We start from the raw sequence: 23,474 nt of genomic DNA, 5'->3' as shown, positions 1-23,474 counted from the left end.
CATGGGTAAGGCTGGCTATGGCTATCTCATACCTTACCACACAGAACCTACCCCTTGAGTAATACTGTATTGCAAACAAAAGTACATTTCAATTTTTGACACGAACTTCTACAATGCAACCTTTGCCTGGACAAATAAGGAAGAGAGCCTTATTTTTAAAGAATTTCGAATGACTAGCCAGATCTGTTTCTTAACAACTTTGATGCTGCTTGTCTGCAACCATGCATCTGCGCTTCCCCAAAGATGTTGTAAAACCTTGTTATTAGTTCCTCCCCCCTCCAAAAAAACACACCCAAAAATAAAAAACCCTCTGAAGCTAAGGGAGGCTAGTGTTTTTGTTTTTATGATCCCTAAGCATCTCTGATTTGGGGTTAACTAGCCTGTTAAGTAAAGACAGGTTTCTGCAGGAAATCAGACAATGAATGGTTCAGTGGAATTAAGTTCTAGAATGAGATGACACTAGCTCTCTTGACTCCTGGTTTATCATTTTAATTCTGCACAGTTTCCAAACCCACATACCTTTTTAAAAAAACAGTTTTACTGTATATGTTTCTTCATTCTGTTAAATTCTGCAGTTCAAGGTTATGCAAGTATTAGCAAGTGCCAGCCACTCAATCTATTTTGCTTTCAATTTGATTTGTTCCATATGTTTAGGTAGCTCTCAGATACTTGAAATTTTCCTACTTTGCCAGCGGGGAGACTAAGGCTGCAATGAAATCTCAGTTAGTATCATTAACTTATAATGCTGTAATTTTGTGTAATTCTCTTGCTAATGCTAACCTTTCCCTCAAGTGAGAGGACACAACAGAGAACAATCTGTTGGTCTTCTGCCATAGATGATCATGTAATTGAATGCAGCTAAGAACCTGTAGTTTAGTGCTTCCTTTCTTTCACTTTAAAGTTACTTCTTCGATGCATGTTTACTTAGAAGGACTTGGTCCCTAGTAAGAATTAGCCTTAGTGGTGTCCAGAAAGACATCTTCACAAAAGGAACTTGGAATTCCCCATTAATACGGGCACTTGTGAGTCGAGGACCCGCCTCCCGCATCGGGATAAATAAGACACAAGACACAGTATTTCAGGTTAATGGGCAAAATAAGGCCACAACTTTATTGGTTACAGCGTGAGAGGTATTGGCTTAGGCATTGGATAGAACTAGCAATGCATGACTCCACCCCGCACAATGGGGAGTCATTATGAGGGTTAACAAACAGAGGGAGGAGCTTGTTGATGCAAATACAACTGGAAGCTTCCCCTGATGTCACCGGGGTCATGCAAAGGCCCTAGCCACCAGCAGGGCATCGGACAGGATCCACGACCGCCGGATTCCTTTAACGGAATACCCAAAAGAGGAGGGGTAGGTGATGGCCACACCCTAACTTCCAACACAGTACACATATTGTAATGTCTAACCGCCAGTACCTGGAAGTTGTGATGAATTGCTACGAGGTAGGCGAAAAAACCAAGAGGCTGGTGCCAATTAGCCAAATGGATTAAAAATTCCTACCAGGCCCCTTGGGCAACCAAGGCAACCAACCAAAGTCCTTAGCAAGGTCAGGGAGGGAGGGGTGTGACAGAGCATTGATATTTTGTTATTGTTTGCTGGGGTTGGTGATCCCGAACTTCATCAGTTTTTCCTCCATGAACCAGGTAGTTTGTGGTGCCTACCACAGTTCCCTAGATTTTCAAATGTGCCCTTCAGCCTCAAAAAGCTGGAGACCCCTGCTTGAGATGCTTTGCCAATTCACGGTTGTTCCAGAAGACTTTTAGTTGCTATAGCCCTCCTAGACTTTCTTGCTTTAGTGTTATTACCTCAACTATTGATGTTGCTTTTTTGCTGGTATTTGATTTTTTTTGTAATGTTATGTTTGATTTGTTTCTATGTGTTGTGTGAGTTATGTGATGAGCTGCTTTTAATTCACTACTTTGTGAAAAAGTGGGATACAAGTTGTTAAATAATATAAATGGAATAACTTTAAAGTCTACTCAGGCTCGTATCAACTTATCTAGGAGACTTAGGTGACTAAGAGTATTTGGATTTAGTAATGAGATTAGAAAGCATTTATTACTCTAGACTGCAATTTTAAATCCAACTCAGGCCAACAATATATTGAATGCTTACCTTATTGTACAGCCAGTGAATGGTCAGTGTAAATTAAATTAAAGTTTCAATCCCAGTTTTCCACAGGGGCTATATGTCTTCTAAGAGTCGGGGCTAATAGCAGTGGAAGGGAAAGAGGAATACCGGGTACTGATCTCTTGCTACTAAAACAAGCAAATGGTCCCTTTGGGCCAAAGCTGAAATGGAACAGTGAGGAATGAGAGTTTATATATTGGCATACATACATTCAGAATTTATTTATTTATGTATTTAATATATTGGTCACTTTTTCTTGCCAAAGGCAACCCAAAACAACTCAAAACCAGGCAATATCATAGGCTATAATGAATAGTGATGAAGTATGGTATGGGTCAGATCACATTTTTTTGCATTTCTGCAGGCAGGGGACAAGCATTACCACCCGAGCTGTGCACGATGCAGCAGATGCAATCAGATGTTCACAGAAGGAGAAGAAATGTACCTGCAAGGTGAGGACAGAACTTTTTTTTTAAAGTTTGGGAGCTGCTTTGAGCATGTGAAAAAACAGAATCAAATTGATGTAAATAAATAAAATAAACCAAAATGACTGACAAAGATCCACTTCTTCCTTTCATTTTAATTTATATAATATTTCAGACCACTATAGTGCTGAGCCAAAAATGATTAGAAATGTATTTTCTATAAATTCTTTGATAATTTTCTTTTCTGGGCTCCTCCAGAACTGCTGAAGAATCCTTCTGCCAGAAATATTTGGTGACATCTCTCCCAATTTTCATATTCTCCAAATCTTGACTACAGCTCTTGGGTAAGGAGGAGAGAGTTTAACCCTATTACAGGTTCAGATAACATGCTAGCCCAAACACTGGATGACCTAAAGGGAACTGAGGAAGGAGCAAAGCAGTTGCAATATCATCTCCAAGTGCCTGCACTTTCACCCTAATTCACAATTTGGTTTAGCATTATGTACAAATGTGGCTGATTTCAATTGGTTCATCTCTTATCTATATGCTTGTTGACACTCGGAAAATGTTTTGCAAATGGAAAAAATGTTAGATGAGTATGTTTCAAGTTACTTAACAGTAAAAACTGGTGAATAAAAATTAAGTTTATAATGAAAAAACTTAGTGCTTATTAGTTATCCCTGCTTAATGTATTAATTAAGTAGGTTTCCTTCTCATGTAATAATTTGGTAGAATACTGTGTCTTTTCCTGCATTTCATTTTCACAAGTAAAGGGGCTAAATACTTATTTAAAACAAAGAAAAAGAAATATATACTTTAAAAAAAAATGTCCAGTAGCACCTTAAAGGTAAAGAGATCCCTGACCGTAAGGTCCAGTCATGGACAACTCTGGGGTTGCGGCGCTCATCTCGCTTTATAGGCCGAGGGAGCTGGCATACAGCTTCTGGGTCATGTGGCCAGCATGACTAAGCCACTTCTGGCGAACCAGAGCAGCGCACAGAAATGCGATTTACCTTCTTGCACTTTGACGTGCTTTCGAACTGTTAGGTTGGCAGGAGCAGGGACTGAGCAACAGGAGCTCACCCTGTCACGGGGATTCGAACTGCCGACCTTCTGATCAGCAAGCCACCACAGCGCCACCCACGTTCCTTCAGATTCTTTGGTATCTGAAGAAGTGTGCATGCACACGAAAGCTTATATGCAGAACAAACGTACTTGGTCTCTAAGGTGCTACTGGACATTTAAATTATATATATATATATTTCGACTTCGTCAGACCAACACGGCTACCTACCTGAAAGAAAGTTCACAGAAAGAATGGGAGGGCTGAATCCACTTAATAAGCTCCAGCAAACCAAGTCTTGCACAAAGACTTCCACTTGCACAATAGGGATTCCCTCTTGCCCTCCCACTACACCCCCCAAAATTGGCTCTGGGTGAGGTCAGGAGAACACTCAGAACAGAGTGTGCAAGGGAAGGAGATGGAGGGTGGTTCCCACTGGCAAGCTGAAATGCTTGTGCAGATGGAATGATTGGAAGAGTGTGACACTGAATCCCACCCAGAAACTACCTAAGGAAACTAGACTTATCCTCAGGCCTTCCTGTGACTGTGCCTTTCTTCAATAGCCTGTCTGCACTAGAGGCAGTAAATGTGGTTCCTGGACTAATACGTGGCTTATTGTATATTTTCTTAAAGAAGAAGATGCAGTCCAGAGCTACGTGACTGGGGAGTATGCTGGCAGGATAAAACCCATGTTGTGTTTCTTACCTTGGCTGCAAGTTTTGACTAGCTTTGCCTCTAAGCCAATATCCTCATGACATTGGAACCTTTTGGACATGAAAGGAGTGACTTTTCTTCCCCCTTGTCCCAAATCTGTGCCGTTCTCATGAAAGTGTTTATAATGGAGTGTGCTGATAATAAATGCCCTGTGATTATCATCCTTTATTACAGTGCCAAAGGTGGATCTTGTTGAATAAAGGTTCCCCATACTGTTTACTCTGACATTTACTCTGTAAACCTCCTGCTTTTGTTGGGAGAGGATTTCCTTTGCTTTATTGCTTGTACTGTAGCTAATAAAAAGCACAACTTTTGGGAATTTTCCCTTTTCTTTTTAGTCTCAGGCATGTTTTTTTTTTACTCCCACAGTCAAATGGCATTTAAACTTAAGCTTTAGCTTGGTAGGGTTGCTAGTTAATTTTGACATTGGCTTTTGTGAAGACAGGGATGGATTTTTTTTATTATCCAAAAGACCTTCTAATGGTAAATGTAAACACTCTTTACTGAGGGCTCCTCAGATGGTTTGTTTATTGGGCATCCACCAATCAGAAGTCTCACCTTGGTTTTAGAACCATTTCAGGAGTCGAATGGACTCCCGGAACGGATTAAATTTGAGAACCAAGGTACCACTGTAGTGCTGCAGTGCCAGGGGCACTGTGGAATTGATTTTAATTCTTAGTGGAAATGGGAGAAAGTGACTTGGTAGTTAGAACCTGAGTGATAGGTTGTCCACAGCAGAAGCAGCTCTTGAGAATTCAGGGTACTAATATTACTTCAGTACTGTTTGCTGTTTGCATGCTTCCATGCTCCTTTAGGTACCCTATCAACTGTACATTTGTCAATAAAGAGACTATTACAGTACGACCATTAATACTTCATTACATTGTTTTTCCTCCAAAAGGAAATTGACCCAGAAAAACTGCCTTAAATCCTGCCTTGGATGGCTGAAACGAAATACGTTCACTTCACTTTGTTTCTTCTGACCTGAATGCAACTTGACTTGACTTGTTCTCTCTCCACCCTCCAGGTTCTACAGTTTGGCACCCTGACTGTAAGCAGTCCACAAAGGGTGAAGAAAAGCTAAGGGTAAGTTTTGTTGCTGTTGAAAGGGGTGTGTAGCACACTTGGCACCCTGCATTTGCAGGAGCAGATTCCACCCACCTTACCTAGAAGAAGTATAGGCTCTTGTGGCACTAGACAGCTTTCTGATTACTTAAGGCAGACCATCATGGGAGTGACCCACAGACCCTGTTTCCTGCATAGCAAGCAGATAGCCTGGCCTGCATCCAAACATTTTCTACTTCCAAGTGTCCTTTGCAATGGCACTCAGTCCTGCAAATGCTTCCTAACAGTTTCCTGTGAGCCAAATGTGTGGTTTATGAAGAGAAGCGTGCCACCTCAAATAATTGATTTGGCTGTTCTTACATTGCTGAGAGGGGGACAAGGAGGGATGTGGGCTGCAGCAGGCACAAAAAAAATAGGAAAAGAGACACAGCCTCAAATTGGTAATGGAAAATAATGTGACTTGTTGCCTTACTGGAAAAGTTGTATTCTTGAGACCCTGAAGGTCTTCACTGCAATAGTTTTGACATTCTATTGAATTTCATTTTTTTTATACTATTATATTTTTTTCCATACGCTTGAATTCCTGTCATTTATATGAAGTTGTCAGGGTGATTCATGTCACCATTACTGAAATTGTTTGTGTCGTTTAGTTGGATGCTGTATTTATTTATAGTCTAAATAGTAATTTGACAGATCTCCTTGTTTACATCGTCTTATCTGTTGGCCTCACTTTCTCCTCCTCCTCTCTGTATGTGTGCTTATACACCTCCTGACATAGCTGACCACTTCATATATCTGGCAGAATGGGCACTGGTCCATAACATTATTGCTTAGCCTTTAAGATTCCATAAGGCTTGGGTGTTTTTCACTGCAGTAAACTATTGCTGCTTCCCCATGTTTAGAATGAATGCTGTTGCTTGAAGCAATATATGGACACTGAATATACACTGCCAAATAAAAAAAACTGATTTTGTAGGGCATGGGGGAGAATATTTTATTACGTTATAAAAAATAAATAGTGCCAGTAATTTCAAGGTTTTGGCAGAAGCCACTAAGCATATTTCTGTATCATTGATATCAGTAAGATCAGGGTAACTGGAGGCAGGGGTGTGGCAGATTCTCTGCTGGATGTCCAGTCCTGCAAGCTAGAGGTGGCCCCCAGCCTTTCCATCTATTCTGTTGCACCACCTACAGTCTGCCCAGTTCCTCAGGTAATGGATCCAGCAGTTCCATTGCCAGCCCTGCTGTATTCCTGAAGGGCCTTGTTTCAGGTCCTATGCTAACTACCACCAGTGGGACAACTGCTGCTGGTGGCACATGTTCTGCATAGTGAGGGGCCTCTAGCAGCGGAACCCCTTCACCAGCAGAAACCAGTGGAGGATATTTTCACTGAATCCTAACCCCCATAATAGAATTGAATAGCTTGTGAAATATTTGCCTGAATAACTACAGGCAGACCAAGAGATTTGTGTTGCATCACCCACAACAACACCACTGCTATTGTGAGAATTCTCTCACTAATTCAGAATGACCTTTCAAAATCCATTGGGTTTATTCCCAGTTCCCAAGGAAACTGAAGATGTTCCCTCCAACTATCTCACTTCTTTTCCCCCTCTTATACGAGCAAGTTCTCTTTCCTTAGCTGAAGATGATTCAACATGCCAAAGCATTCACACACCAAGTGTGGAAGGTGGTAGTTATAGAAGGCACTTAATACTACACAGAGTCAAAATTGTATTTGCTTCCCCCCCCCCTCATGAAAGCCAAAATACACATTGTCAAAACTGTTTATTGTTGAAGCAGCTTCATTAGGCTGTCTTTTGTCTGCATTTGTACTTGGATTGCACCCTCCTTAACTGTGAGAGTTCTTACTGGTTTAGGTTTTAGGTGGAGTCCATAAAAACAATGATTGCTTAAGATCCATTTCCCTTTTGATTTCTTTCATAGAAGGTTACTGATGCCAAAATAAGCAGTAAAGAAAGCAACGTTTTAAGTGTAGAGATGTTTCTTTCTTTTATGGTTCCCTGCCAGATGGAGATTTTCGGTTGATAGGATGTGCTGCTGCTTTAGCAGTATGTGTTACCAAGTTGGTTTTAATGAAATGTTATTTTTTTCCACTGGGGAAAAAAAACTTTTTTACATTTCTGTGTATCTAGTTGCCCCTCCAATTGCCCTTTCTATTGCACATTCATTGTAATCTGTGCCTCCGGTGCTATCAGGGTATTTGTGCACCATCCCTCTTTCAGTCCTGTTTTGCACCCACTAATGTTTGGGGGGCTGTCACGCTGCTTCATTTTCATTCAGTGTGTATCCTGTAACTTCTTGCTGAAATCCCATAACTTTTCATATCACAATTGTTCTGGGTTGTTTTTTGTCCCACTTTTGGTGGGATTAAGCCCCTCCAGACAACAATAATGGACGCATCCAGACCACATATTTAAACCACTTTTAACAATCAATTCTCCATCTCAGGGATCTTTGGGAATTGTAGTTTCATGAGGGTGAAAGGAGGGGTTTTCTAACCATTCTTAGCACCCTTAACAGACTGTAGTTCCCAGGATTCTTTGAAGGAAATGCTGGTATTTATAGTGGTATAGAAGTGCTTTAAATGTGTAGTGTGGGTAAGCCCATTGTGGTAGCCTTGGGGAAGCATCATAGAACAACTAATAAAGCAGAATAATTCCACTGTGAGTGCATTAGTATTATGTTAAGACCTGCAATAAAATGCCAGTCTGGAGGGGCCCTGCGAAAAACCCTTGCCATTTTCATTCTTTCTTCCCTTTTCTTTGTTTTATGGCAGCATTCCTCATCTGATTTCTTTTATCCAAAGAGTTTGGTTCTTCGCAGGCCACGCTCATCAGAGGTTTGCAGTTGTGAATTTATACACTTCTTATCTGACAGTTCTGTGGGACGATATCTGATTTCTGCACTCATGTTTTCAGCTTCTGCTGTTGATACCACTTCCTCCTTCACCATCACCTCACTTGAGCACTTATTTTTTCTTTTGAAAATGTACGCTTGATTTTGAATTTGCAAATGTACACATGATTTTGAATTTCTGCACTCAATACTGTGTGTTTCCTAAAAACCGGCACACAAGAAGTAGAGATTTGATGTTTTGTTTCTAATGTACATGTATGGCAAAAGTTACAAAATCTATCATTTTGGATAATGGAAATGCTACATTGCATGATTCCTATACTGATTATTCAGGGGGTTTTTATTCATGTATTTCCTGAGGAAACAATTGTCATAACATTTGTCATCAGTGGAAGTCAGTTCAATAACAAGTATTGCATTCCCTTGCTTGAACATTCTCTGTTGGACGACAAGACTTATAGACAAGTAACATTCATGAGTCTTGACCTCTGTGGAGAACATTCAAGGGAGAAAAGGCTGTGCCTTCTCTCTACTCTATGGATCGGTGAGAATTCAGTGATTTCCTGGAATAAAAATGGCTTCTATCACATGCAGCTTTCAAGAGAGAGAAATCATCCAAACCAAGACATCTTTGAGCAAAAGGGACACTTTTTGACTCTTGCTTTGTACTCAGACTCCAGTTGGCAACCCATACCAACCCCACAACACAGTACTTAACATATTCCTTCCTCTTCTCCTTTACCTTTCACTTTGAAGGAGAAGATGTTAAAACAAGTACCGGTACCACCACCTCTGTTTCCTGTTCTCCTCAAACTTCCTGGGCTAGGATTGAAGCAGGCATTCATATGCATGAAATATCATAAGTCCCCTCTTGCATATATGAGGTCTAATGATATACCCAGACATTGTTGGTTTGCATCCTGGGAACAGCATGGTCCTCTATATATATTCCACAGACCAGCTTAACAGGGTTTTCCCCCATTCTCATTAAATTAATTAATGTATATGTGTAAAGGAACCAATGGTGTGGTTTCAAGAGCGTAGTTTTGTTTCACAAGTAGCTTGGGTGTTGTATTTGTGACTGTGTGCCCAATTTGTCTGGCTTATACCCATCACAGTTACTTAGCTATTGCTGAAATGGTTGCTTATAATCAAGTTTCCTGTCTAAGGTTACATTCAGCAGTAGAAGCACCAATCAGTCTTAGATTCTCAAAGCTTGCCAGATGTTTCCTGGGAAATTTAGAAAGCCATTTTGCAAGCAATCACTTTATTAGGTTCAAACATTGGGTACACCCTGAAACATTTAAAAATTATAAATGGCAAAGGGGTGGCTTTAAAAATAAGTTTGCTGTGCTGTTACAAATTTAAAGCATGCTGTTTGGGAGAATGTTTCTTGAGCAGTTTTACTAGTACAGTTTGTTGGCTTCTCTGGCAAAGGTTCTGAACTTCTTGTGCCCTTTAACAGGGACATGAAAAACTGAAATGTAGCAGATTAAGTTTTTCCTGTCGCTACATCTTTAATGATAGGAAAGCTTTGCCTGCTGAATTTAACATGCAGTGATTAAAGGTATGTGTGCAGCTAAAGTAGTTGTGGTGAAACCAGGTTTATGTTTTTGAACAATGGATCATTGAAAACTTTAAACAGCCTCGTTGATTTTGCTGAAACTCACTTTACAAGTGAAGGGTAGTCAGCTTTCTCTGGACATGTGTGTTTAATTGGTGTTCATCCATCTCCTTCAGTATTCTTTCTTTTCTCCTGCTTCAGGTGGATCGGGTGTTCATTTTTATATGTATATGAGAATGAAAAGTGTCAGGTTCAAAATTATTACACATGGCAAGAAAAGCATAAGAGCCACAAAAAGCATTTGGAAATGATGGGAAAGCATGATACATATGCTAAAGCTTCATTTCATTTTGGAAGTCTACCTTCAGCAGCATAGCCTATCAAGAATTGGTGGTTAAGACATAGCAAATTCTGTATCCTGTTGTACGCATGGGGACACAGATTTAGCATCTCTTTGCAGTTAAATTAATAGGGAGAAGTCATCTGTTGTGATATTTCAATCCCAATTTTTGTATATTTATTTATTTATTAAACCCAGCATAGTCAAGTATGATAGTTATTGGAAATGCAATATTGTTAACATGCAGAACTTCTATACACCTCGTGTGGTTTCTTTAAAAATCCTTGAAGCCCAAGGCATTTTGTTTAGTCGTTTAGTCGTGTCCGACTCTTCATGACCCCAAGGCATATACTGGTAGAATTGGCTGTATCCACTGGTTCCACAGGTCTTTGGGCCAATTCCTAACAAGCGTAACTTTTTAGAAGCACCTGACACTGAGTTAAATGGTGAACTGAGTGCCAAAGTATATGGGATGCCAGGTAATCTATTACTGGTCTCTTGTTTCCTCCCCACCCCCCTTTTAAGGGAAATGTAGGTGTTGTGAGTGCAGGGCTCAAGATTGATTGCAGCATCACTGGAGAAGGAAGTGCTTAAATCTTTTTAATGGGTAATTTATATGTTCAAAACGTTCCCAGCATTTGAGAAAGCAGCATGGACAAGGCAATTTAACTGCAAAAGCACACATTCCTAGCTCTCCCTTGAGTGTGCCAAAATCTGAATCTCCCTAAGAAATATGCTGGGACGTTGCCTACAAATTTGATGGTGTCAGCCATGAACTCCACTAAAGCAACAGAGCTGATGTTTCACACAGTGGCCTCATTCACACGTAATGTTGACCTATCAGCCTTGGGCTCATGTGCACTCCCCTCCACTGTGGCCAGGAGGGGTAGTTTGGAACTTTTTGCTTCCATTTTGATGAACCACAGCTTGATATGGTTGTCAGAACAAGGACAGACTGCTTAATCTTCACTATGATTTTCTGAACCAAGCCAACGTCAAACTATAGGTTTTTAATCCTGCTTGTTTCAACTGACTATAACTTAATCACAGTTAAGAGCTCAGAGGAAATACTAAACTGTGGTTAATCTAAAATGGTCCTTGTAGCTGTATTGTAGTGGAAGAGGGGAGTGCATGAGCTTTCTGTATCTGATTCTCATAATACTAAACCATGGCTTAGCATGACATTTGAAAACAGCCAGTGACAACTTATCTGAGAGGTGCCCTAAAATTTTAATTAAAGTGAGTATGATCCGCACTGCATCTTAATTTTGTTTCCACGGAGCTATTATTTTGAACTGTTTCTAGCAATGTTAAATGACTGTAGAATAACTTTGCAAACCAAAACCAAATTGTTCCCTTCTTCTCCAGCTGTTTTCACCACCTTGTATAATGAACTCCATCAAAAAACTAAGGCAGGTACTGTAAGCAGCACTGGAACAGTGTCCTTATACCTTATAGTAGTGCATCCAGTTGGCTTGATGTTCAAGGGATTCTTCGAGATATGGTGTACTTACCCCATACTTTTCCATAGAGCATGACTTGAACATCTGTAATGTAGAAATGGGCCACCATCACATCACTGTATCAGGATGATGTGGATGACTCCGGTGCTTTAAGAAGTTATCTGTTCATATTATGTGCAGTGCATGGCAAAACTAATGTCAAGGCAAAGCAGAGGCTCCTTTAATTAAGATGTGAACCCACCTAACTTAAATAACAAGGGAAATGCATTTTGGGGGAGAGAGTGGTTTTCATAGAGTATATGCTATAATCGACTTGCTGCAACCATAGCAGCACATGGCACAATATGCCCTTAATGCAAAAGGAACGTGAATATCCTTTTGCTTTGGGCTCATAGGTTGATGCAAGAAACAAACATAAAGCAATAATGTATATTTAGACAGGAACAATCAACATGAGCAGTGTTCAAGCTGTACTTTGATGATTAAACTCCCTGGGCCATTGGCATCTTTCATATACCAGTCTGCCTAAAACAAATGTATAGTGCTTCCTGCCTGCCCCAAATTTGGGGGCTGTGGTTTATTGAATTGACAACATTAACTTGGGGGGGTGGGTGGTTGAACATAAGTCCTGCAGTACTTATTACACCTGAAATTAAGGCAGAATTTCAGCATAGGTCGAGGTGTTAATCCCTTGGTTGCTGTTTTGACCTACAAACAGGTTACTTTCATTCCAAGAGGTTCATTCTAAGTAATTTCCCTAATAAGTATTCATGGGGTTGCAGAGTTGAGACACATAGTTGAGAAGACAGCATGGCAGCAAATGTAGTCTTCATGTTCAAAAACTGGGAAATAAGCCAAACAAAACAAACAATTGTTTTACAGCAATTGCAATGTATCCTCTTCAGGTGGAATAGCAGTCTTTGGGGGGGAAGTGCAAAATCTTAATGAATTTCAGAGTATCTGGTAATTTGGAAACACTTGGGAAAACATTGTTTAAAAACCTCTTCAGTAATAAAGAGCCACAGGGTTGAAGGAGAGGGTCTGAATAAGTATACTGTAATTGTTAAAACTAAGGAAGTGTTCCTAAAATACAAGTTGTCTCTTCAAACAAAGAGTTGTAAATCTGTGCAGAGAGATGGCAATTGTAGGATTCATATAGAAAGTTGATAATTATAGAGAAGGAGGTTAAATGCAAACGCCTGACTGTTCAGAAATATGTCAGCCAACCTAAAGGTTTTCACATGGATGCAAAATGATAACAGCCAAATGAGATCAAGTTGAGGGATGCTGAATGGCAGAGCTACAGCCAGTCATTTTGCTAAAGGTCAAAATAACAGAAAGCTGGTAAGGGACCAAAGTTGAATTGTGATAAACAGAGGGGTGGACCATGGAAGAAAACAGTGGCCAGGTAGAAGAAAAGAAAAACAAGGCCACAACTTTATTAGTATTTTTGAAATGTTTTGACTGTAATCATTCCACATGAAAGCTTAATAATAAAGTACATACCAAATTTGTGCTTGTATAATGCACAAAACATGAGGCACTCATGATGCTTCTCCACCCCCTTACAAGTACAAAATGGTGTTGCTGATATGTCTGCTTCTGAGCAGAAAGCCAGCACTGAGCTGTGGCCAGATTACCGAGTCTGAGGATCATTCTGTTCTGCTTGGTGGTGGTATTTTCATAGAATTTTTAAAGAGTTGGAAGGGACCCTGAGGATCATCTATTATAGTCCAACTGCTGGTGATGCAGGAATATGCAACTGTCCGATACCTTGGCATTATCATCTAGCCATCTATCATGCCATGACCTTGGCATTATCATGTACCCAACCTCAAGTTATGTTGTAAACCACTGTGATATATTTTTATGATACAGTGGTATATAAATATTTTATAAATAAATGATAACAACTTTTCTGGCCCCACATTTAAATGCATACAATTTTAAAGACAGCAACTCAGCACACCTATTTTGCTTACCAATTGTGAAACAGGCCAGCATGTCGTAGTGGTTGGAGTGTTGGATTGGGGCCTGGGAGACATGGGTTGAAATCCACACTCAGCCATGAAACTCACTGGGTGAACTTGGGCCAGTCACTGTCTCTCAGCCTAACTTAGCTCACAGGGCTCTTGTGAGGATAAAGCGGGAGAGCTATGTGCCCCACCTTGAGCTCACTGGAAGAAAGGGAAGATAAAAATGTGATGATAAAAAAATATGAAGAAGTGCTAGCATAAAGCTGGGAATTGGACTTCTGACAGAAAGGCTGTAGGGTCTGTTACTGGAAATCTCTTCTAAAAGATAAGGAAATTCAACTAGCCTTGCTTTTTGTCTTCTCACTCTGGAAATATTTGTGATCTGGAGGGTGCACTGTGTGCTTCTGTCCAGGGTGCAATCTCTGTTCTCTGGCCTTGGTTGCTGGCTAGTGAGAGACAAGGACAAGTTCACAAAGAGTTTAATTAAAAGGCAGAAGGAGGCCAAGCACCACTGCTTCCCCTTTTAATGATGTCTTTTAGTCTTGAAAGGGCATGGAATTGTTTGCTTGGGGGGGGGGGGCAGATGTCTTCATTGCTAAGACAACAGGGCTGATTCTTCTTAATCCTGGTCAACCCCTGACTGTGCCATATTGTAGATGAGAATACGTATTCAGATGTGCATTCCATTACATTTACAGTAATGTGGAGAGACAGCATTGACATTTGGATCCAGGTTCAGATGAGAGGCTGTGCTGCCAAGGTATGGCAGTTGGCTTGGCAGTGGAGACATTCTCTTCCCATACCAAGCACTGGCTTCATTTGCCCTCAGTGATGGCGCTGTGGGTTAAACCACAGAGTCTAGGGCTTGCTGATCAGAAGGTCGGCGGTTCGAATCCCTGCAATGGGGTGAGCTCCCGTTGCTTGGTCCCAGCTCCTGCCCACCTAGCAGTTCGAAAGCACCTCAAGGTCAAGTAGATAAATAGGAAGCGCTCCAGCGGGAAGGTAAACAGCGTTTCTGTGCGCTGCTCTGGTTCACCAGAAGCAGCTTTGTCATGCTGGCCACATGACCCGGAAGCTGTCTGCGGACAAACGCTGGCTCCCTCGGCCTATAGAGCGAGATGAGCGCCACAACCCCAGAGTCGGACACGACTGGACCTGATGGTCAGGGGCCCCTTTACCTTTACCTTTACCAAGCACTGGCTTCATTTGCCCTCAGTGATGACATCAACTGCTTGCCAAATCCAATTGACTAAATGGTACTGTGAAGTTACTGTATTTCCCAAGTGGCCCTTGATTGGCTTGGATTGCCAGAGAAGGGAAAAAAACCCAGCCAGAAAAATAAAAGGTACTGGAAGAGCATCAGTACTGGGGAAAGAGGATGCAAACTGAATTGCTGCAAACATAGGTGAAGCAGGCATCATTTGTGTGTTGGGATGGTGACCCTGGAAAACCCTGCCCAAACCCTGCCCAAACCCTGCCCAAATCAAGGGTAAAGATTTTGTAGCAGTGTAATTGAAATATCTCATTACCTAGACATTTTCAAACGCCCCCCCCAAAAAAACCCAAAATATTTAAGGATGTTCTTAGTTTTGTATCTACAAAGCTCACAATTGTGTAGTTGTAGGGAAGTACTTAATTCCCTTTGAAGATAAATCCTCATTGCCATAGCAGCTTAGTGGATGCTTTGCATTTCTTTCTAATTCTATTCTTGCATGTTGATCTTTCATTTGGAGTAATTAACTTTTCATTTATTTGACATATTTTTGCAAAACTTAATGTATTGCTATGCTTTATTTTAATTTTGCTATGGTTGAATAGACACTCTCAATGTTTGTTCTGTTTGGTTGATTGGTTGGTTTTGCATGCCTGTAGTATAGAAATTTTATGAAATAAATAAAATAAATTTAGCTTGCCTAAGAAAAGGATCCATACTGGCTGTTGCTCTTGAAAAGTGAAATAACACCGCATTCACAATTATTTGTTGCTCAGTTAGACCACAATTATCCTTCCATTTTTATATTGCTTAAACTTGTTTTGCCCTTAGAAGAGCTCAGGCTGCTGTCCTGTGCACATTTTATCCAGGAGGAAGCCTAGCTCCCAAAATAGAACAAAACTTGCTTCTATGTACACAGACTTAAGTTCAGGAAATTCATGAGTGGACTTCAATTTGAATCTGCAGCTTCCTAGTTCATGGCATGTGATCTTAACCACAAATATACAATCTATGTGGTGCAAATAACAATTAGCGTAGGAAAGAGGGATAAACAATGACACTTGGAAGCCTTTAGGGGGAGGGAGGATGGATGGAGATGTGGTAGAGTTGCCCTCTATATAGCTTTTGGCCCTTTGAAGACTGTAGTATTGATTGACTGATGGATTGATTTTAATTTCTATGCCAGTTAGAACTATCTCTAAGTGGTGTACAAAAAAACAAAAGCAACAATAGACGACTGAAACAAAATATTACAAAAATACACAAATTACATATAAAAATGTTATAGTAATACAAAGTTGCTTAAATAAATAAAATTCATTTTCCTTCTGACACACCCTTCTTCTCAGCCTCCAGGTGCTGGGCCAGAGTCCAAACAAGCTCTCAGCTCACCCACAAAAGTCTGAAAGGGGTATATTTAAAAACCGTAACACCAAATTACCAATATCCTGTAACTTTCCCAAAGTTGCATCAATGTGGGCTATTTCTTTTACGTGTTGCAGCTGTCCACATTGCTGCTATATCTGCAATGATTCCTCCTTAATATAAATGTTAAGTGATACAGTGTTAGGGCACATATTCCATTAGCTACTAGGGTCCCAAGGTGTGCAAGATATTGTAGTTAAAAAACTGGCACCCTGAAATGAGCCTGGAAACACATCGCAAGTCACTGCAAATGGGCAAGGACTAGCAGGATGAGCCAGCTGAAATTTCTGAACCATCTTTAAAGGCAGCCTCATTGCAATAATCTAAACAAGGTTACCAGATCATAGCTAGACCACTGATGTCTGTTGTGTTATGCGTTCATCTAAGACTGAGATGGGGAACCCGTGGCTCTCCAGAAATTTCTGAACTCTTAACTCCCATCAGTCCTGGCCAGTTAGGGATGGTAGGGGTTGTAATCCAACAACATCTGAGGGGCCATAGATTCCCCGTCCCTGATGACAGGGATGTTAGGTGGAACATGTGGTATTGCAGACAGGTTCTGGACCCTAACCACAAATATTAGCTGACTACACTTTCAAACAACATTCCCAACTATAGACAAGGATAGTATTCTGGTGGTTTGGTGTTTTATGCTGTTACCCTCGCTAGTTGCGTATGCCTAGAAAGTTCTTGCCTGTCAACAAAATGCAGAACCCCCCTTCACAAAAGAAACCCAGCCTGCTTCACAAGATCCAGATGAAAACATTATGGTTTTCATTGAAAAAATGTTGACATGGTCTTTTGAAAAAAACTACCTTTTCTGTGTTTCAAGTAGGATATATAATGCAGCCACGCCTTTGCAGCTTATTTTTTTGTTGCTGTTGTTGTTACAGCCTACAAGAACATCTTCGGAAAGTATTTATTCTAGGCCTGGATCCAGTATACCTGGCTCACCAGGCCATTCAATCTATGTAAGTATAATTTTGTCTTACCTTTTTATTTATTAATGATACCTTATTGAGAAGTAGCAGTTGGGATTTGTCACCTGTGATATGAGAAGTCCAGAGTTTTCACCAGGCAGGCTTGAAACCTCAGCCAGAAATGCATGCCTTTCAAAGCCTTTGAAATGTTACTTTCCGGGTTGTTGATCCAGTGGTAGGTATTGCTAACAATATGCTTTTAGTAAAAATTTAAACTGACAGATTCCATTCTATTCTTTATTGAATGGCTGAGAAGAAATAAGGCTTGAAGACTTTCTTTACATACATGGGATGTCACACCAAGCTTGTGCGCTGAAATATATAGCAGGAGTAGTTTCCCCCTCATAGAGCAACAATTCCCAGCACTGCTAAGAAGCTATGCTCCCCACAATTCTTTGTGGAGATTTTTAATGTCTGTTGGATGTGCTTTAAACATACAGAGTAGATAGCAATTGACCCATAGATCTGTGATTTTAGGAAATAGCCCGGCATATGCTATGGCAGCTAGTAAAGTTGACAGAGGGCTTTCTGTTCATATCAACTGGGGCACATGCCTAAATCAGGTCAGGACTCCTTATGAACTGCTAGTTTCAAACTACAGAGCACACTTTGGCGTGAAGCCAGCGTATTCAAGTGGGTGGATTCAGAGCCTTCAGCAAATTTGGAAAAGTCAGTTCCTCATTACATTGGATAGCCTCTAATCTGCAGTTCTAGGGAACCTTTATATATTATTCCGATGCACAAGGGAATAATTAAAATGTATTGTCTTAACAGGAGTAGCTTAAAAATGTTCAGACATGAATGCTTGGGCTTCAACAAAACTGGCTTTTAAAAGTTAAAAGACTCATTTCAGTTATGGCTAGAAATTATTCCAAAACAAGTTTGAGGAAGACATAGTAGAATGCACATCTCTTTGTAAGATACTTTTAGCCACTAGCTTTAGTAAGCCTGTGCTATGACAGAAAAAAGTCAAGTAATACAGACAAAAAGAATGAACATTATTTTAACTGATAGCTTCATAAATAGTTACTCCCAAATGAATCTTAAGAATTTGGCACTCTTCTTTCCATTCTATGGTGGTGTAACAATAGCCTCACAACCATCTGAATGTTGTGCGTGCCGTAAGCTCACTGTGTTCATTGGGGCTTACTCCCAGAAAAATATGTAGAGGGTTGCAGCCTAAAGCTGTAATTTTATTCACACTTAGGACCTTTTGAGGTGGGTTCATTTTCAATAGCTGTCATTGATTCAATAATAGTGCATTAATCATGAATTTATACTGTCCATGTATCATTCTGCTTTATTAGTTGTTCTGTGATGCTCCCCCAGTGTTACTGAATTATCGCTGTGTGGAGGAGCACTTGTGAGCTATAGTGCAACAAAAACAGAGCAAGAAATAAACTGGAATATTGGTGGTATGAAAACTTAAGGGTTTCCAGAAGGAAGTTACAGGGTGTGCGTTGATCAGAAGTGAAGTAGGCACAAACATTATTGAAAGCTGATTCATGAAGGCACAATAAAAAGGACATCTGGAGGGGCCCTTACCTGGAAATAAGCCCAACTGAACAAAGCAGGATGTACTTCCTAGAAAGCAGACATAGAACTGTGCTATTAGGCTGCAATCCTAAACATACCTACTATGCTTTGACTACTACTATATTCCAACTTCGTGGAATGAGTGTTGGTCTTTATGCAGCCAAAATGGCACCACCCATGTACAAAGGAGGCAAACTCTCATTTCCGTCCCCGATGCTAAAACAGTGCGTGCCTGAGTCACCCAGTCTACTGCCATAAAAACCTGTTGGAATCAGGGAGTGCACAGCAGGCTTCCTGGCAAAGTTTGCTTGAAGGCGAATGTAGGAGGGGGAGAAGGAGGAAGAAAGAGATTAATGAAAAGACATGAGAATGTAGGGGGCTGGATGTGAGACAGCTTTGGGTGAAAGGTGTTGAGCAATAACACAAAGCAGAAACTGGAACTGGGTGTGTGTGAGGTGAATAAACCCAAAGGGGGTAGGAGAAGATGCAGCTAGGTGTAGGAAGCAGGAGATAGGAGAAGATGGAGGAGGGATGATGAAGTTGGATGCGGAAAGAGGCAGACTGAGGGAGGGAAGAGAGTCTGAGACATGGAGAAATGGCATGACAACTGACAAGGGAGGTTGGAGGGTGAAAGGGCAGGTGTGAAATGGGAGACACAGGAGGAAAAAGGCGCGGAATGACTCCTGGGGGAAGGGAAGTGAGAGGAAGAAATGTGGGGGTTGTGTGGGGCACTAAACTCACCCAACAACCCACACAGCATTTCGTTGGAGGCCTCCACTTGTTGTTGTACTCTTGCAATCAGGATGCATCCTAATGTGTCACGGTGTTTTGTATATTTATGGGGAACATAGATTAAGTGAATTTACAAACAATTATTTATGGAATATAAAAGTTTGGCTTACATTTAAATGGATACTTTAGTGTGCTGAAGTTATCAAGATGCACCATGTGTGAAGAAGGACTTGTAAATCCTGAAATGGGCCTGGTATGCTTAAGATACGCCCATTTCCATGTGGCTTTTATAACAACTTGTGAGACTTCATCATTTTAACCATGTTTGCTGGGCAAAATGAGGACAGGCACAAAGTAAATCCTATGGTTACACAGAGCTCACTCTCAAGGGAGATGCAGCAAAACCCAATTCATAGTTGGTTGTAGACACAATTTGTTTTGATCCTTTCTTTTATTAAGGAAGAACATTTATTAGCCAATGTGGAATCATTTTTAGTTAAACACTTAGAAACTGACTTGTGCTGGTTTCTTCTGGGGAAAGGGGATTGTTTTATAATGCTTTATACTTTAGTATTTTGCAAATAAATCATTTTATATATATATTTTTTTAATGCAGGTTTCTTTGAATTCTCAGGGATGAGTGGGATAGCAACAAATAAAAATCAACCACAACTTTTCTAACAGGATTTTGCCCCTCATCTTCTCAACATCTCCTTGACATAGACATTGGCAGGAGCTGGTTTAATGTATGGCATGTTTTGCTGATAGGAATGCTATATCCAAAATAAGGGTGTTGCTGCCCAAAGGCTACCCACTGAGTTACTGGCAGAGCTGAATTTAGACTTCATAGCAGACTGCGACTGATGTATTGCCAAGTCTAGGCTTTAATGCAAAAAAAAGTCCACCCTGTTGAGAAAGATGCATAAAGCCAAAAGAAAAAAGAGTAGCTTCCGTGAAAAATAATAGACCGGCTATGAGGTTTTTCTTTAAGCCTACTATATAAGCAAAGTCCCTAAATAATGAACTGTATGTTTTTTTAAAAAAAATCAAGTTTGTGTGTTTAATTTATCTTCTGTCTTTGACCTTCAGGCAAAAGTAGACAATGAGATCCTTGATTATAAGGATTTAGCAGCCATTCCCAAAGTCAAGGCCATTTATGACATTGAGCGTCCAGACCTAATTACTTATGAGCCCTTCTACACTTCCGCCTACGAGGAGAGACAGGAAAGGCAGAGTCTTGGAGAGGTAATGAACTGGGGTTCACCTGTTCTCTTATGTGCACTGTTTTTAAAAGCCAGCTTAGCTTCTGCCTGATGTATAAACTTGATGCTCCTCTTGGTGATCTGTGCAAACATTCCACATCTCTCTGGCCTTAAAAAATAATGATGATGGCGTTCTTTGTTTGGCAGCATGAGGGCTCCTGCAACGAGAAAGCATGTGGCTCCTCTTTGTTGCTTACTTTTTTAATTAACGCCTGTAGCTGCAAGGGCCACATTTAGTTTACAGCCCCCTTTTCCTTGTAAAAGCATGGCAGTTACCAAATGCATGTATGAAGCAAGCACAGTGGTTCTATCTAATAGCGTGTGATTTTAAAACACAAGGTGTGCATCAGGAGTTCAGGAGCTTTTGCGGGACCAAAGGGGTACTAATTCAGTAGGAGTGGCACCCTTTTTTTAGTTTAGGGTTGTATTCCAGGAGTGGATAAGTCAAGGCCCAAAGAGTATAAGCTACGCTGAAACACACAGCTCTACTGGCCCTGGAAACAAAGGCATATATTTAATTTAGTAACCCCATTCAGATTTGAGCTTCCAGGATAGCTTAGTTGGTATAGCATGAGACTCTTAATTTCAGAGTGATGGGTTCAAGCCCCACATTGGGCAAAAAAATCTTGCATTACAGGCGGTTGGACTAGATGACCCTAGGCTTGTGGTCTCTTCCAACTCTACAATTGTACGATTCAAGATTTTTGCCTTTGTTTTTTAAATACAGAGTAAATAAGAAAAAAGCTGACTATGCAAAGTCCTGATTATGCAAAGGCAAAAAGAGCTCAGTAATCTCAGTTGCCTATGTGATGCCATAAGCAGGACATGAGCACAGCAGCATTCCAGCAACTGGTATTTGGAGTCATAGCACTTCTGGCAGTGAAGATAGAACATCATGGCTGTTTTATGCTAATACTAGAAAGTGGAATAATACAATCGAGAAGGTACTTGACTAAGAGGGTTTTTTTCTTCCCAGTTCTACCATGCAAAGAGTTGGGTAGCCTTTGGCAAGTGACTTCTTCATCTACATCTTGTATTCACATGTTTCTTTTAAGCATTTTATTTATTCAGTGAAGCAGGACATGCCTCTAAATGTTAGTTTCTGCATTGTGCAGTATAAGTGACAGCAAAGTCCATGTTGACCTTTAGAGTTTGCAGTAAAGGTTAGAGCCAGGTAAAAATGTAGGATCAGTGCTGTTGATCCTCACTGCTATTTAACTTTGTTTGCTTTATCATCATAAACCAAAGAGTTGGTAAGATATTTATGCTATTTATTGGAGTAGCCTTTTATGGATCCTGTCATTGTTGCACTTTATATTTTTCTGTATATTTATATTACTTTATCTTATTGTTTCCTGCTCTGAATTGAAATATTCAATAAAGAGCAGATAATAACAAAAAATATGTATGTGTGTGTGAGAGAGAAAGGCAGAGATAAATATACAGATTATTTTTATTGTGATTATTCAGCTTGATAAGCAAGTAGGGTCTGATCATGAGATCCAATCTGTCTAAATTCAGTAGCCATCTGAAGATAAGGAAATAGAGCTATGCTAGAATAGAGCAGTGTGTGCGTCATTGTCGGGCAGAGAACAGGTAGGAGAGGGAAGAAAGAGCTCAGAAAGTTGTATAGCGCAATTACTAAGGAACTGAGCTGTGAACCAAGAAGTCATGGTTAAAATTGGTCTCTTCCAAAAAATTGCTAAGGTTGCAGTCCCATACACACCTGCCTAAGAGTAAGACCCATTGAACACAAGGGGATTTATCTCTGATTAACAATTATAGGATTGTGCTGTATCCAGTCTTATGTAAGGGACTGTCTCTACTTTTCCTCAATGGAGAAAAACACAGTAATCAAAATCAGCACTAATTTGCCAGATGCAGGAGAGAGAGAGAGAATAGTATTTCCAAATGGAAACTACAATGACTTCAAAAGTGCACAGCAACATCCATATATTAGAATTATAATTAGATCCAAAATGTTCACAAGTGCAAGACTTGCATGTCCGGTTCTTAAGAAACATTATCCTCAATAGCTTCTGCACAGTGGAAAAAATAAAGGTCTATGTAAATACGGTACCTTTGGAGAGGGCAACTTTCCTTATGCATTTCCCTAAAAAGCAGTCTGGTAAATATTTGCAAAGCAAAATCAATAATGAAACATGATGTCAAACTGATGTTAGGTTCTATGTGTGAATAAAAAATATTTACACAGAAAATCTCTCCTCATTTAAGACTACAGTATTCATGTGACTTGACAAGTCACTTCGGCTTTACTCCATTTCCCCCTGCCCCTGCATTAACTGCATTGTTTAATTCTGTGCTGTGATGAGCAACAGCCCTCCAATAATAACTTGCAGACTGAAAATGTATGATCAGAAGTTCAGGGTTCTAAACTGTAGGGAGAAAATGCTCAACAAGTGAAGGGTTGAGAGGAGCATTGTGACGTTGGGGGTGGAGCCAAATGCACATTGCCCCGTCATACATGTAACATGGGAAGGCAACTTAGGTGACAGTACTCAGAACAGAGTGGAATGTACTCACACAGTGCTGTACCTCTTGAAATTCAGTGGTGAACTTTGGGCTTTAGAATTTCAGCGGCATCCCATGTGACGCCAAAATTCACCCCCACTTCACCTTCCGTTACTCATCATTGTTGCAGATTCCCCTGTGGCACCCTCTTGGCTTGGTGCCCAGTG

The 23,474-nt window shown here is 40.5% G+C and overlaps 1 protein-coding gene across 14 annotated transcripts in view; it reads left to right on the top strand.

Moving 5' to 3' along the window:
• The window catches only part of ABLIM1 (actin binding LIM protein 1), a 198,521-nt gene that overhangs the window by 135,021 nt on the left and 40,026 nt on the right, over positions 1-23,474 (top strand). For 12 of the 14 annotated variants that reach the window (XM_060274773.1, XM_060274770.1, XM_060274768.1 and 9 more), the window contains exons 7-11: positions 2,502-2,589; positions 5,367-5,425; positions 11,557-11,604; positions 17,159-17,236; positions 20,603-20,758. In XM_060274773.1, coding sequence (XP_060130756.1) covers positions 2,502-2,589; positions 5,367-5,425; positions 11,557-11,604; positions 17,159-17,236; positions 20,603-20,758 — 429 coding nt within the window. The remainder of the gene's footprint in view (positions 1-2,501; positions 2,590-5,366; positions 5,426-11,556; positions 11,605-17,158; positions 17,237-20,602; positions 20,759-23,474) is intronic. The other 2 variants (XM_060274763.1, XM_060274762.1) reach the window with 1 other exon arrangement.

This window comes from Zootoca vivipara, chromosome 5 (genome assembly GCF_963506605.1).
Source record: "Zootoca vivipara chromosome 5, rZooViv1.1, whole genome shotgun sequence".
Classification (NCBI taxonomy): Eukaryota; Metazoa; Chordata; class Lepidosauria; order Squamata; family Lacertidae; genus Zootoca; species Zootoca vivipara.
This window is presented reverse-complemented; position numbering and strand designations above follow the sequence as displayed.